The sequence below is a fragment of the Trichomycterus rosablanca genome, chromosome 15, assembly GCF_030014385.1.
Source record: "Trichomycterus rosablanca isolate fTriRos1 chromosome 15, fTriRos1.hap1, whole genome shotgun sequence".
Lineage (NCBI taxonomy): Eukaryota > Metazoa > Chordata > Actinopteri > Siluriformes > Trichomycteridae > Trichomycterus > Trichomycterus rosablanca.
In genome coordinates this window covers 25,290,004-25,302,206 of record NC_086002.1, presented here as the reverse complement: position 1 = coordinate 25,302,206, position 12,203 = coordinate 25,290,004, and the positions used below count along the sequence as shown (strand labels likewise).

The following is a 12,203-nucleotide window of genomic DNA, read 5'->3' as shown; positions in this document are numbered from 1 at the left end:
TTTATCCATCTTCACCGTAATGTGTTCATGAACAGAACTGTGAGTGCAATAGATAGAAACTGCAATTTCTTAACAAGACATGGGCGTCTATTTATTTACTGAAGTCAGAAGTAAAGCCGTTTAAAGTTTACAATTTAAATCCCCATTAAGGTACTAAACACCGTGAAATACAAGAACGTGAACAATGTTCAACATTCAGGTGTGAAGCTTTGCTAGCTCAAATACAAAAGCAACAAGGTCTTTTTATAGCGCTTTATGTACTTTTTGGACATCACAAAGCTGGTCTTGACTGCTTCAAAGGACTGAAAAACAGCAAATGAAGTCCAAAAGTTATAGAAATTTTTTTTTTGTGTATTGTTAATGTGAAAACCTACACTTTTTCCCACCTGTTTTCGTGAAAGTAAATTAAATAGTGAAATTATGTTGATGTTTTTACTCTGCCTCCTTCTAATTTCATTGCCTGATAGTAAAAATAGGATTAATTTAGGGTTAGAACTAGCTTGGGGTTATCCTAATTGGGTTAGATACATGTTGGGGTTATCATAGTTACGGTTAGAAACATTTTGGGGTTATTATAGTTTGGGTTAGAAGGAGGTTTTAAATTGGGCTCAACAGATATCATCTGTGCTGCCTAGGAACACAAGGCGCACCTGGAGGTGATGAACCACACCTGGGTCCTCATGCCTTCAGATCAGGTAGCGAGAACAATGAGTTCCAGCCTGAGTGTGAGTACCAGCCGAAGAACCTGCAAACGGCGACAAAAACACGTCAGAAATGGGAGTCGGTGCTGCGGGACTCAGAGGGCAAAGGTTAAAGTTACACACACACAGTGGCGGCTCAAACACATGAATTACCAAATTAGAAAAGGCATCATTGTGAATACGGTTGTTTTATTACCATTATTACAATAACCAGTCTTATGGTTAACATTCAATATTCTGCTCATTCCTTATGACTTCATCCAGCGTGTTTACATTCTACCAATGTACAGCCATACTGTAGATTACACTACAATCAGTTAATACCATCTCTGTGTAAAATAAAGACTGTGTACACCGTGCAACACCAACGCCACTAAATCCTCCTAACAATTTTTTATATTACATGAAAATACATAAAAATATACATACATAAAAGAAAACACATAAACACACAGATTTAGTTCGTGTTTTCACATTTTGGCCACGAGATGAAAGAAACGCTCCACTAATCATCTATTGGTTCTCCATAACATTATAATTACAGTTACTACTACTACTACCATCACCAATAACACTATTATTACAACAGTTATAATAGAAATAAAAATAATTATTATGAGTAATTATGATTATTTACACTTAATATTTTACAGTATGTCTGTTCTAAAATGTCTCTAATTACCCTGTGTTGAGTACCTAGAATAGTATTTTATTATTGTTATATTATTCTGAATAATTACTGATCATTAAACTTTTTTATTTTTGCATCAGTAGCGAAATATTTTAACCACCGCTGCAATTTACGGCTCCCTCTTACTTACCGTCATGTTTTTTGTTTTTACTCTACTACTCATAACGACTATATTACTCTTACTAACTCAGTGCTTTATAGAACCCCATAAACATACACCACTATAAACATTATTAATCATGTGTTATAAGACACCACCTGCCAATCTTTAATCAGCTGTACTTATGTAACCTTGTTTATAATTGTTGTAAGAACATGTAAAGTACATCTCTACACACACAAACACATTAACCAGTTTTTCCTAATATTTATAACTGATAAATATAACTAAATTATAACTCGGACCACGCACACACAATGGAATGATAAAAAAATTTATGCAAAATGCCCATTTCAGTGGAAGCATGTAAGTGGCTCTTAAAAGAGCCTTTGGGGATAACTGGATGGAGTGGGTTCGTTTAAGCACGCTCTCCGCGAATACGGCGGGCCAGCTGGATGTCCTTAGGCATGATGGTCACCCTCTTGGCATGGATGGCGCACAGGTTGGTGTCCTCGAACAGACCGACCAGGTAAGCCTCACTGGCCTCCTGCAGAGCCATGACGGCAGAACTCTGGAAGCGCAGATCGGTCTTAAAGTCCTGAGCGATCTCTCTAACCAGGCGCTGGAAGGGCAGCTTGCGGATGAGCAGCTCAGTGGACTTCTGATAACGGCGGATTTCACGCAGAGCCACGGTACCTGGCCTGTAACGGTGAGGTTTCTTCACACCGCCAGTAGCCGGGGCGCTCTTGCGGGCAGCCTTAGTGGCGAGCTGCTTCCTCGGCGCTTTACCACCGGTGGATTTACGAGCGGTCTGCTTGGTTCTTGCCATCGCGTCTGGAACTCCGCACTTCACGAACTGTAGAACACAATATGTTAGCTCGCACAACACGCTCTATTTAAGTACCAGAGCCGCTCCGCGCTCATTGGGCGTCTTGATTACGCTCTTTTCTCATTGGACGATCGTGCTTACGTTAAATGTCGCTTACTGGTCGGCGTTCTGCCGCTGCCTCGTTTCAAAAAACATAATATTTCCTCTATGCTGTTGGCGGGATTTATAATACTTTCCTTTCTTTCTTTGTGCTTTTAGAACACAGCTTACAATCGCATTTAAAGCATATACCTTTTTAAAAAATATATTATTGAATATTTCGTTCATTTTGCTTGTTGTTAGTTATTATTAGCATTATTATTATTTTTGTTTCATGTGTATTACACAAACACGTTTGTTGCACCACTTTTAATCGTCTATATTGTTGGTTTTGTTACTGCAAGTGATCTATAACTTGGCTAATGTATACATATATAGGGATATATGTAAAGATAAGATAGATAGGGAAAAAATAAATCGTACATATTGATTTGTTAAATTTAACGTGATAAATCACGTGTTTTATGCCGTGTGAGTCTATGAAACGATATTACATTTGTTTTGTTTACACATTAGCTGAAGAAATTGCACTTTTTCTGTGGAAATGGGTGGCTCTTAAAAGAGCCTTTTGGTTATAACACGAGAGCGACTTTACTTGGCCTTGGATGGTTTCTCGGTCTTCTTGGGCAACAGAACAGCCTGGATGTTAGGCAGCACACCGCCCTGAGCGATGGTTACACCTCCAAGCAGTCTGTTCAACTCCTCGTCGTTACGCACGGCCAACTGCAGATGACGAGGGATGATACGAGACTTCTTGTTATCTCTGGCGGCGTTACCAGCCAACTCGAGGATCTCAGCGGTCAGATACTCCAGCACGGCAGCCAAGTAGACAGGAGCACCAGCTCCCACACGCTCGGCGTAATTACCCTTACGTAGCAGTCTGTGAACACGGCCCACGGGGAACTGAAGTCCGGCACGAGATGAACGAGTCTTGGCCTTAGCTCTAGCCTTACCACCGGTCTTCCTTTTTTAAATAGTTTTATTTAACAAAATTCAATCACATTACAAATATATACAGATCAATACATCATCAAAATAATTACATCAGTTCAAAATGTTCATTACAAATCCAGAGTAGAATAATACAGAAAAAATATATATATTCAGAGCTTGTTCTTTTTATTTTCCCTTTTTATACATTATTTTTTTTAAGTGAAAAAAAAAAAAAGAATAATAATAATAAATTACAATCTTAATATTGACCAAGGAAGTGAAGTTTTTTTTGTGCGCAAGTCTTCATTTTTTAGTCTTCTAAGATGGCATACAATTTGTTTAAAAACAATATCTGGGGGTATGTTGCATTGCTCGAAAATCATTTTACACCTAGTTTTCCAGATTTTTGTATTAACAATACAGACAACTAACCAATAAAGGTCATTTATTCTTTGAGAAATATTTTCGAAGATTCCAAACATAATTGTTTTTTTATTTATTTCGAAATCTAAGTTTAAAGTTTTAATTTTGTTCCAAATATCAACTGATCTACTACAGTTTATTAGTAGATGCTCGATGGTTTCATCTTGTAAACAGCCCTGTATCGGGCATAATTTTGTTGTTACAAAGCAACTCCATTTAACGATAACTCTTACAGGAAGTCTTCCAACCGTTATTAACCATATTGTATCGCGTATGTTTTCAGAGATGTTTTTAGAGGAGATATTTTTTCTTACTTTTGTCGATTCCTCTTCGGTTAGTTGACTGTATTGTATCTTTTCACCATAATAATGATTATTAATTATATTATAAATATCTTTATTGGTTTGATTTAGCCAGTCTATATTTAAATGATCATGTTTAAACATAAAATCTCCGTAAAGGAGTTGGTAGTATGGTATATTTAATCTCTTTTTACCTTTTTGTTTTGACCAATATTCTTTTTTTCCAACCCAAATTGCACCTCTATTCATGGCTTGTGTTACATTTTTACAAAATGCTATTTTTAATTTATTACCCATATCAACAGCTCCCACTCATTTTGATGATCAGATGCGTTCGTGGAACAAAACTGAAGTAAACCGGGGGAAGGCTCGAAGCTGTATGATATAGGAAAACTGGCCTCTCTCCTATTGGCTTAGAGCGAAGGCACAGCTGAGCCAATCATAAACGCGCCGTCATGTCTCAGGGAAACACATACACGCCCCCTCACATATTGCCCCCCCTCCTCTCTCTTCTCCTCCGTTCTTCCGCCCGTGTAATGTATGATACAGAAAAGCTTCTCTTAAGCAACAATTACATTATATTATGTCACAATAACATTTACACTAATAATTACATTATGTAAGGAGCTCATATACGTGAGTGCACATAAATATACACATTTATACGCACAGTTTTATGGGGATGTGTGACAAAAGCATTATTACACATAAAACAGGACCAGTTATACTTAGTGTTTTTAACTCCTTGCTGATCACTCTCCACAAAATATGTATGTATGAATGGCTGCATGTATGAACAGTTCGCATGCATGCTTATATGTATATATGTGTTTAGGAAACGCGACTCTTTATGGGAAGATATAGGTGGCTCTTAAAAGAGCCGTTTTAAGAAAATGAAGATAAGAAAACAGGAACAAGTTTACCTCTTTTTGGGTGCAGCTTTTTTGGCCTTGGCCGCTTTGGGTTTAGCGGTCTTGGGTTTGGCTACCTTGGCTTTTTTAGGACTCTTGGCTGCCTTCTTGGGGGTCGCCGGCTTCTTAGCCTTCTTGGGGCTCTTGGTGGCTTTCTTAGCGGCAGCAGCGGGTTTCTTGACCTTCTTGGGGGACTTCTTAGCTGCGGGCTTCTTGGCTGTTACCTTCTTGGGCTTCTTTGCAGCAGCGGGTTTCTTTGCGGCTTTTTTCACTTTAGGAGCGGCGGCTTTTTTGGCCGCGGGCTTCTTCGCCTCGGTCTGCTTCTTGTTGAGCTTGAAAGAGCCTGAGGCGCCGGTGCCCTTGGTCTGCACCAGGATGCCCTTGGTCACCAGGCTTTTGACGGCGAGTTTGACGCGGGAGTTGTTCTTCTCCACGTCGTATCCACCTGCAGACAGAGCTTTCTTCAGGGCGGCCAGGGACACGCCGCTCCTCTCCTTGGAAGCGGAAACAGCTTTGACGATCAGCTCGCCGACGCTGGGACCCGCTTTCTTGGGTTTGGCCGCGGTCTTCTTTTTAGGAGCCTTGGCGGGGGCCGAGCTGGCCGGTGCTGGAGCTTCTTCTACCATCGTTGTTGGAGCTAAAACGGCGCTAAGAAAGAGCGAGTGAAGCGCTGTGCTCTGTTGTACAGAGATTCCTCCCTCTTACGAGAGGGGGCGGAGCTTTATAGCACTCATGAGAACTGTGTAGACTCAGCTCGGCCAGCGCAGCGTCTGTGTGCTTCCGTGACACATGCGCACTTGTGTTTTCTCATGGCAAATAGTGATTAAAATACAAGTCCTGATATAAAATACGAGGTAATAAAGTGCACGTCGGCCGAACATAAGTTCTCTCGTTCATGTAAAAGCCCGCAAAGGGAACCTAACGATGCTCTGTTTCCTTGTGTTCTGCTAAAACAGCACACCGCTCCTGATGCGTAAAGCGACGCAGCGCACATTTCACATCTTATTACACGTAAAAATATGCTGAGGAAACCCGATCTTCTTGTAGACACAGGCTGAAAAGAGCAAACCAGGCCTTGGTGTTTTCCACATGTATTTATAAGCGGATGTGAGCTTCATTTTCTACTAGAAAAATAGGCTGTTTAGTGTGAAGTAAAACACAGCTACCAAGCAGGACTAGGTCGAGTCCAGGGTGCTTAACTGTCATGTAGCTGAAAGAACAAATGGAAGAAAAAAGTAAATATAACAATTTAGAATAATAATGGTGATAATAAGAAGAATATTTTAATACACTAACATTTATTTCAGTCATTCCTACATATTTGTGCTGTAAGATCTACAGAACATCACCGTGTCAGCTTTAAGTTCACATATACTGAAACATTTCTAAAACAACACATGGCTCCAACATTCACATTCTACTGATGTTTCTAACACTCACAAAACAGATTCAAGTCTATTTTAGTTATTTATCTGATACATCTCTTTTATAAAGATGCACTGTTTAATGTTTAACTCAGAAATAGCTTTAACACAGCTAACACCGACACATACAATGTCTTCTTTCACTTATTTGGTTTTTATTGTTACACAGCTAAGATCACTTTCACTTTAATCAAGATGTGTCTGACTGAAATATGTTTATGAAACGTTATGCTTTAGCAGAATATGACTTATAACGTCCCATTTCTCACAATACAGTGGAATATACAAACACATTTTTAACACAGATGTCACTTATAAAGACTTTATAAGTCAGTATTGTTAAGCACAGAAGAATCTGAAAACTTATTTACTCAATTTGTATTTATTTATTTGTTTAATGTATTCATGGTTTATTTAGTTAATCACTCATTCATGACCCTAACACCCAATTTAACATAACATTAATGGCTCTAGCAGTCCAGGTGAGACATATCCACCTATTTTACTTACATTTTTTACTCTCTCTCTCTCTCTCTCTCTCTCTCTCTCTCTCTCTCTCTCTCACACACACACACACGCGCACAAAAGCTAGAACCAAACACAACACACACACACACACACACACACACACAAACCTGCAAAAGCTAGCAACAACACACTCAGCCCACTGCGCTACTCATACAGCGGTGTATTAAACAGGTTGTTATGCTGATAAACCTGCTCACACACACCGTTACTAAGAATAAAAGCGAATACTACTTAATATAATAACCAAACGCTTTCTAATTCCCACGGTAGCAGCAGTATCCTTCAGTTTCATACAAAGCTCATCCTGTATCAGTTCAATACGGAACGTGGCGTTTAGTCTCCAAATAAAGATCGATTCTGTATTTTACGAGGCGGTTGGTAATCCTACACTCTAAAAAGAAATGTGTTAAAAACGACACACACTGTGTGGAATTTCAACACATGTGAGGAGTGTGCTCAGGGACGACACATACTATATGTTGATTTAAACACAGTAAATGTATCATCCTGTTTTTGCACACCCACCGTGTTAGGATAATTAACACACACAATGTGTTGTTCTTACACAATGTGTGTTGATTATGTGTAATCAAGAAAATGGGTAAAATAAAGACTAATACAAATGTAGCCATTTTATTTTACTGTATAATATTACAAATGTTTAAATAACATTCTTTTTTGTGACAAGTAATAAATTAAAACAAGATTACAAACAGTTTAACAGTAAAGGTACAAAATATATCTTGCTTGAACTTCTTTCCATTCTTAAAGATGGTTGCAAAAACTCGTAAAACGTCTGTTTCTCTGTCCTAAAAGAAAGACAGAAATATCATTACAAGGTGCTGTGTTTCTCTCTCAGAGAGTCTTGTGTAATCACAATACAAAATATTAACTGAATTAGACATTTACAACATTTAATATTTTGAATAACATTCTGATTAGTCAACCAACCAAATAAGTTATCAGAACACAACTAATATTCCTCCAAATTTGTCATGTCTCTAATTATTCACATAGGCTGTTTAACAAATTATTAAACAAGTCACCTGAAAACTACAGTTACAGCATACAAGCTAAAATGTTTCCTTTACCAGAATAAAGTAAATCGGATGATGAATTTTGGAAGAGTTGTGCTTTACCCTAAATATATCCACCACTACCAGCTTTAATGCTAATAACAATAAGCAATGTTGCTAACAATTCGATTTAAAGAACCGATTCTTCTGAAACGATTCTGCACTTCCGAACCGACTGCATTAGCTTCTCTTAAGCACTAATGAATCAATCGATTCAGTTTTTCGATTCGTTTAAACAGATGATTTAAAAGAACCGATTTAGTAAAACGAACTGAGCTAAAAATGTTAAAATGATTAAAATTCGCTTCTCATAATGAGATTTAACTTAAATAATGTTACTCAATCACTGTAACCCCACAGTCCCAATAGTTCAGTTAAGTAAATTACCTTGAGAACACTGAAAACACACAGGGTTGCTATGGTAACCTCATCCACAGTCATTCTGTTGTGGCGCCATTTTTATCAAACTAAAAGTCCGATTAACGGTTAGCCAGTTAGCTAACGATAAATAATACCAATAAAAAGAAAGACTAGTCAGGTTTAACAGAACATTTATTACTGAATAGGAACAGAAAAGCAAACTTAGGTTTATATTAATGTAATTCAGTGCCTCCTTTTTTACTTAACTAAGTCTATTGTAAGTCTATTGTAAGTTAAAACAGGTCACAGGGTTAAAACCTACTTTTTATAGCTTTGCTTGACTTCATAAAACACACAACAAAACACTGATGAGCATGAACTAAATAAACATTAATAAAACATACTCAATACTAGACTAGTTTGAAACCCCACTGCTTTTGCAACTTACCAATAAGGATGAGTCCTGCTCCTTTCCTTGCATGGTCCAAAAAGAGGAAATCAACCATGAAACACAGATTTACTTGATAGGAGAAATGTGACTGGTTAATGCATATTTTTATTTATTAATTTATTTGTAATCTTCCATGGGGGAAAAAAAATCTATGTTTCTAGTCAGAAATGCCATTATTTTATCCAACAAATGTAATTAAAATTGAATAAATATATATTTTTAAACAGTGTATTTTCTCACAGTTCTACACATATATGTGTAGACTAACTATTGGAGTTACTTTACGTGTCTGTGTAAAAAGTGGCCAAAAATGACACAAAACATGTTACAGACTGCAGGACACAGTAGTTGTGTAGAAAAAATGACACATTACTTATTAGAGTGTAGTTTTACTGTCTCTTATATAATCAGTGAAATAAAAGCACCAAAGCTTTGAATCAGTCCCACACATTCCTGCTGGTTTAATATAAGCTCCGATACACTGAGTCCAGTGTTACAAAAGTGAAACAAGTTTTAAAGCCTCGGTATCAAATGTTCCGTCCCTAATAAACAATGTTCTGTCCATTTTGTGTTAATTATTTCAGCCAGTTGGCAGCTTTTGTTTTTCTTGTTGAATTCCTTAGATGTTTAGAGAAGCGGACAGTAGATAGAGATGAACAGGCCACGTCTAAATGTCTGCACAAACCATCTAAGGACTTCAAGACTACAAGAAAAACAAAAGCAGGTGAACTGGATAAAATGATTTCCACAAAATAGACAAAACATTGTTTAGCGTTACCATCACAAACTCTGTTCACTTTACCCCCGAGAAACAGTTTGATTGGCAGCAGGTAAGCAACAAGCACTTCCTGTGTATTGTACCTACCATTTTCTTCAGATCGGCTGTTTGTAAATTTGTTTCGGCATTGGTAAAAGTGTTTCAGCTCTTGTAAATTTGTTTTTGTTTTTTTTGTAATTTTATTTTCTAAAATGTTAATTTGTTTTGCACTTCTCGGCCACCGTACAAAGTACTAAACTAATCAAAATACAATGTTTTTCCTGCCTCTCTCTCTACTGTTACCAGGAGAAAAACAAAAAACAAACAACATAAAAAGGGCTTCACCCCCTACTCTGCTTTTAAGTTTGATTAAAATATTACATAACTAAGTTAAACTTTTAACTACCAGAGAAGATACACAACACAACATAAAAAACTTTGGCGGTTTGTCTGGTTGGTGGAGCAGGAGGGGAAGAGATGACTCCCGCTCAGCCAAAACAAAGTACATGCTCGGAGTTTCTCAGGAATGGAGTTCCAGAGTTTGGGACCAGATATACTAAAAGCCCTGTCACATAGAACGAAGCCTGAAAGGGGGGACAACAAGTACGTTTTCATCTGATGACCGAAGTAAACGAGTAGGTGAGTGTGGATGAAGTAAATCAGTGAGATATGTAAGTGCTTGGCCATGCAAGGCTTTAAAAACCAACAAAAGAACCTTATATTGAATGTGGTATTGGATGGGTGGCCAGTGGGGCTGTTTAAGTGAAGGAGTTATGTGATCACGTGATCTTGAATGTGTTAGGACCCTCGCGGCTGAATTTTGTACATGCTGTAGCCTCTTTAGCCCGGAGGCAGGGAGCCCATAAAGAACAGCATTACAATAGTCCATTACAATAGTTTCAGTTGAAGAGAATGAAAGAAAGGAGCGCAGTCTAGAGATGTTCTTAAGGTGAAAATATCCAGTTTTAGCAACATTTTTTATGTGAAATTCAAAAGAAAGAGTGGAGTCTAGAATGACAGCAAGATTGCAGACCTGAGACAGGGAAGAATTGGTAAAATCTGGGAATATTAACATATCATATTACTTTTTACAATTCTCCAAAGGTTCCACCAGAGGGAAGCAACACATTTTTTTTTTTTACCACGGTCAAAAGAAATCTGGTGGTCACAAATAAACATAAGGCCAAAATTACAGTGGTCTGTCTACCTGCATATGCTCATAACATAGCCGTAAAGCTGTATTTAATTAACCAGAGCTTTCATACGTATATGATTTAAGTATACACTCCATCTTTATCCTGACATTCTTTACTTTGTTTTTTTATTTCTGGCGGTCTCCTGCTGTTTTTAACTGGAAGCCCCGCCCTCAGTCACTCCACCCTATTGCTCATTGGTTGCAGTGTAGAACAGGCTGCAACCAATCAGAAGCCACTTGTACTGCAAAAAGACAGAAAGAGAGAACAACCAAACACAAATACATGAAAACAGAAAAAAAAACGTGTCCCTCAGGCACGTAACAATATCATATCAGTATTTTTTTATTTTTCAATTCTCCAAAAGTGCCACAAGAGGGCGACATTACAAGATTTTTTTTACCAGCTAGGTCACATGATCTCATTTTACCATAATATTATATAATAAAAAATAATATTAGTTTTTATAACAAATATCCAAAACTGATACAAGAGGGCGACATTTCAATTTTTTTTTGACTGACCACAAATAATCACAAGGCTAAAATTACAGTGGTCTGTCTACCTGCATGTGCTCATAACATTACCTTGTAGCTGTATTTACTTAACCAGTGCTTTAGAAGTATACACTCTATCTTTGTCTTGACATTCTTTTCTTTCTTTTTTTTTTATTTGTGGCGGTCGTCTGCTGCTTTTTTACTAAAAGTCCCGCCCCCTGTCACTCCATCATAGCTCTCATTGAATGCAGTGGAGAAAACGCTGCAACCAATCAGCCGCCACTTGTACTGCAAAAATACAGAAAGACAGAAAGAGAGAACAACCAAACACAAATACTGTACATGAAAACAGACAAAAAAACTCTGTGTCCTTCAGGCACGTAACAATATCATCTCACAATTTGTTTTTTACAGTTCTCCAAAAGTGCCACAACAGGGCGACATTAAAATTTTGTTTTTTTTTACCCGTTCGGTCACATGAACTTATTTTACCATATCATGTTAATTTTTTTTTACAGTTTTCCAAAACTGCCACATGTCACGAGGGGGTCTAGGGACAAGACAATAGGGGTGGACACAAACGCAGAGATGTAAAAACTAACAAAGGATATTTATTAATAACAAAAGACAAGACCAACAAAGCAGGGCTAAACAAAACTAAACACAGCTAACTAAACATAAACTAAGTACACGGCTAGTAACACAAACTAAGTACACGGCTAGTAACACAAACTAAGTACACGGCTAGTAACATAAGCTTAACACAGAGACCAACACAGAGACCAACACAGAGACCAACACAGAGACCAACACAGAGACCAACAAACACAGAGACCAACAAACACAGAGACCAACAAACACAGAGACCAACAAACACAGAGACCGACCAACACAGAGACCGACCAACACAGAGACCGACCAACACAGA

General features: G+C 37.8%; 2 protein-coding genes across 2 annotated transcripts in view; both read right to left on the bottom strand.

Moving 5' to 3' along the window:
• LOC134329072 (uncharacterized) overlaps positions 1-12,203 on the bottom strand; it is a gene marked incomplete at its 5' end in the record, with an annotated part of 63,802 nt that overhangs the window by 1,867 nt on the left and 49,732 nt on the right. The window contains one exon of the mRNA XM_063010318.1: positions 1,993-2,326. Within this exon, the coding sequence (XP_062866388.1) occupies positions 1,993-2,326 (334 nt within the window). The remainder of the gene's footprint in view (positions 1-1,992; positions 2,327-12,203) is intronic.
• Positions 4,997-5,615, bottom strand: LOC134328857 (histone H1-like). Its single transcript, XM_063010088.1, has one exon. The coding sequence runs from the start codon at positions 5,613-5,615 to the stop codon at positions 4,998-5,000; it is 618 nt and encodes a 205-aa protein (XP_062866158.1). The 3' UTR covers position 4,997.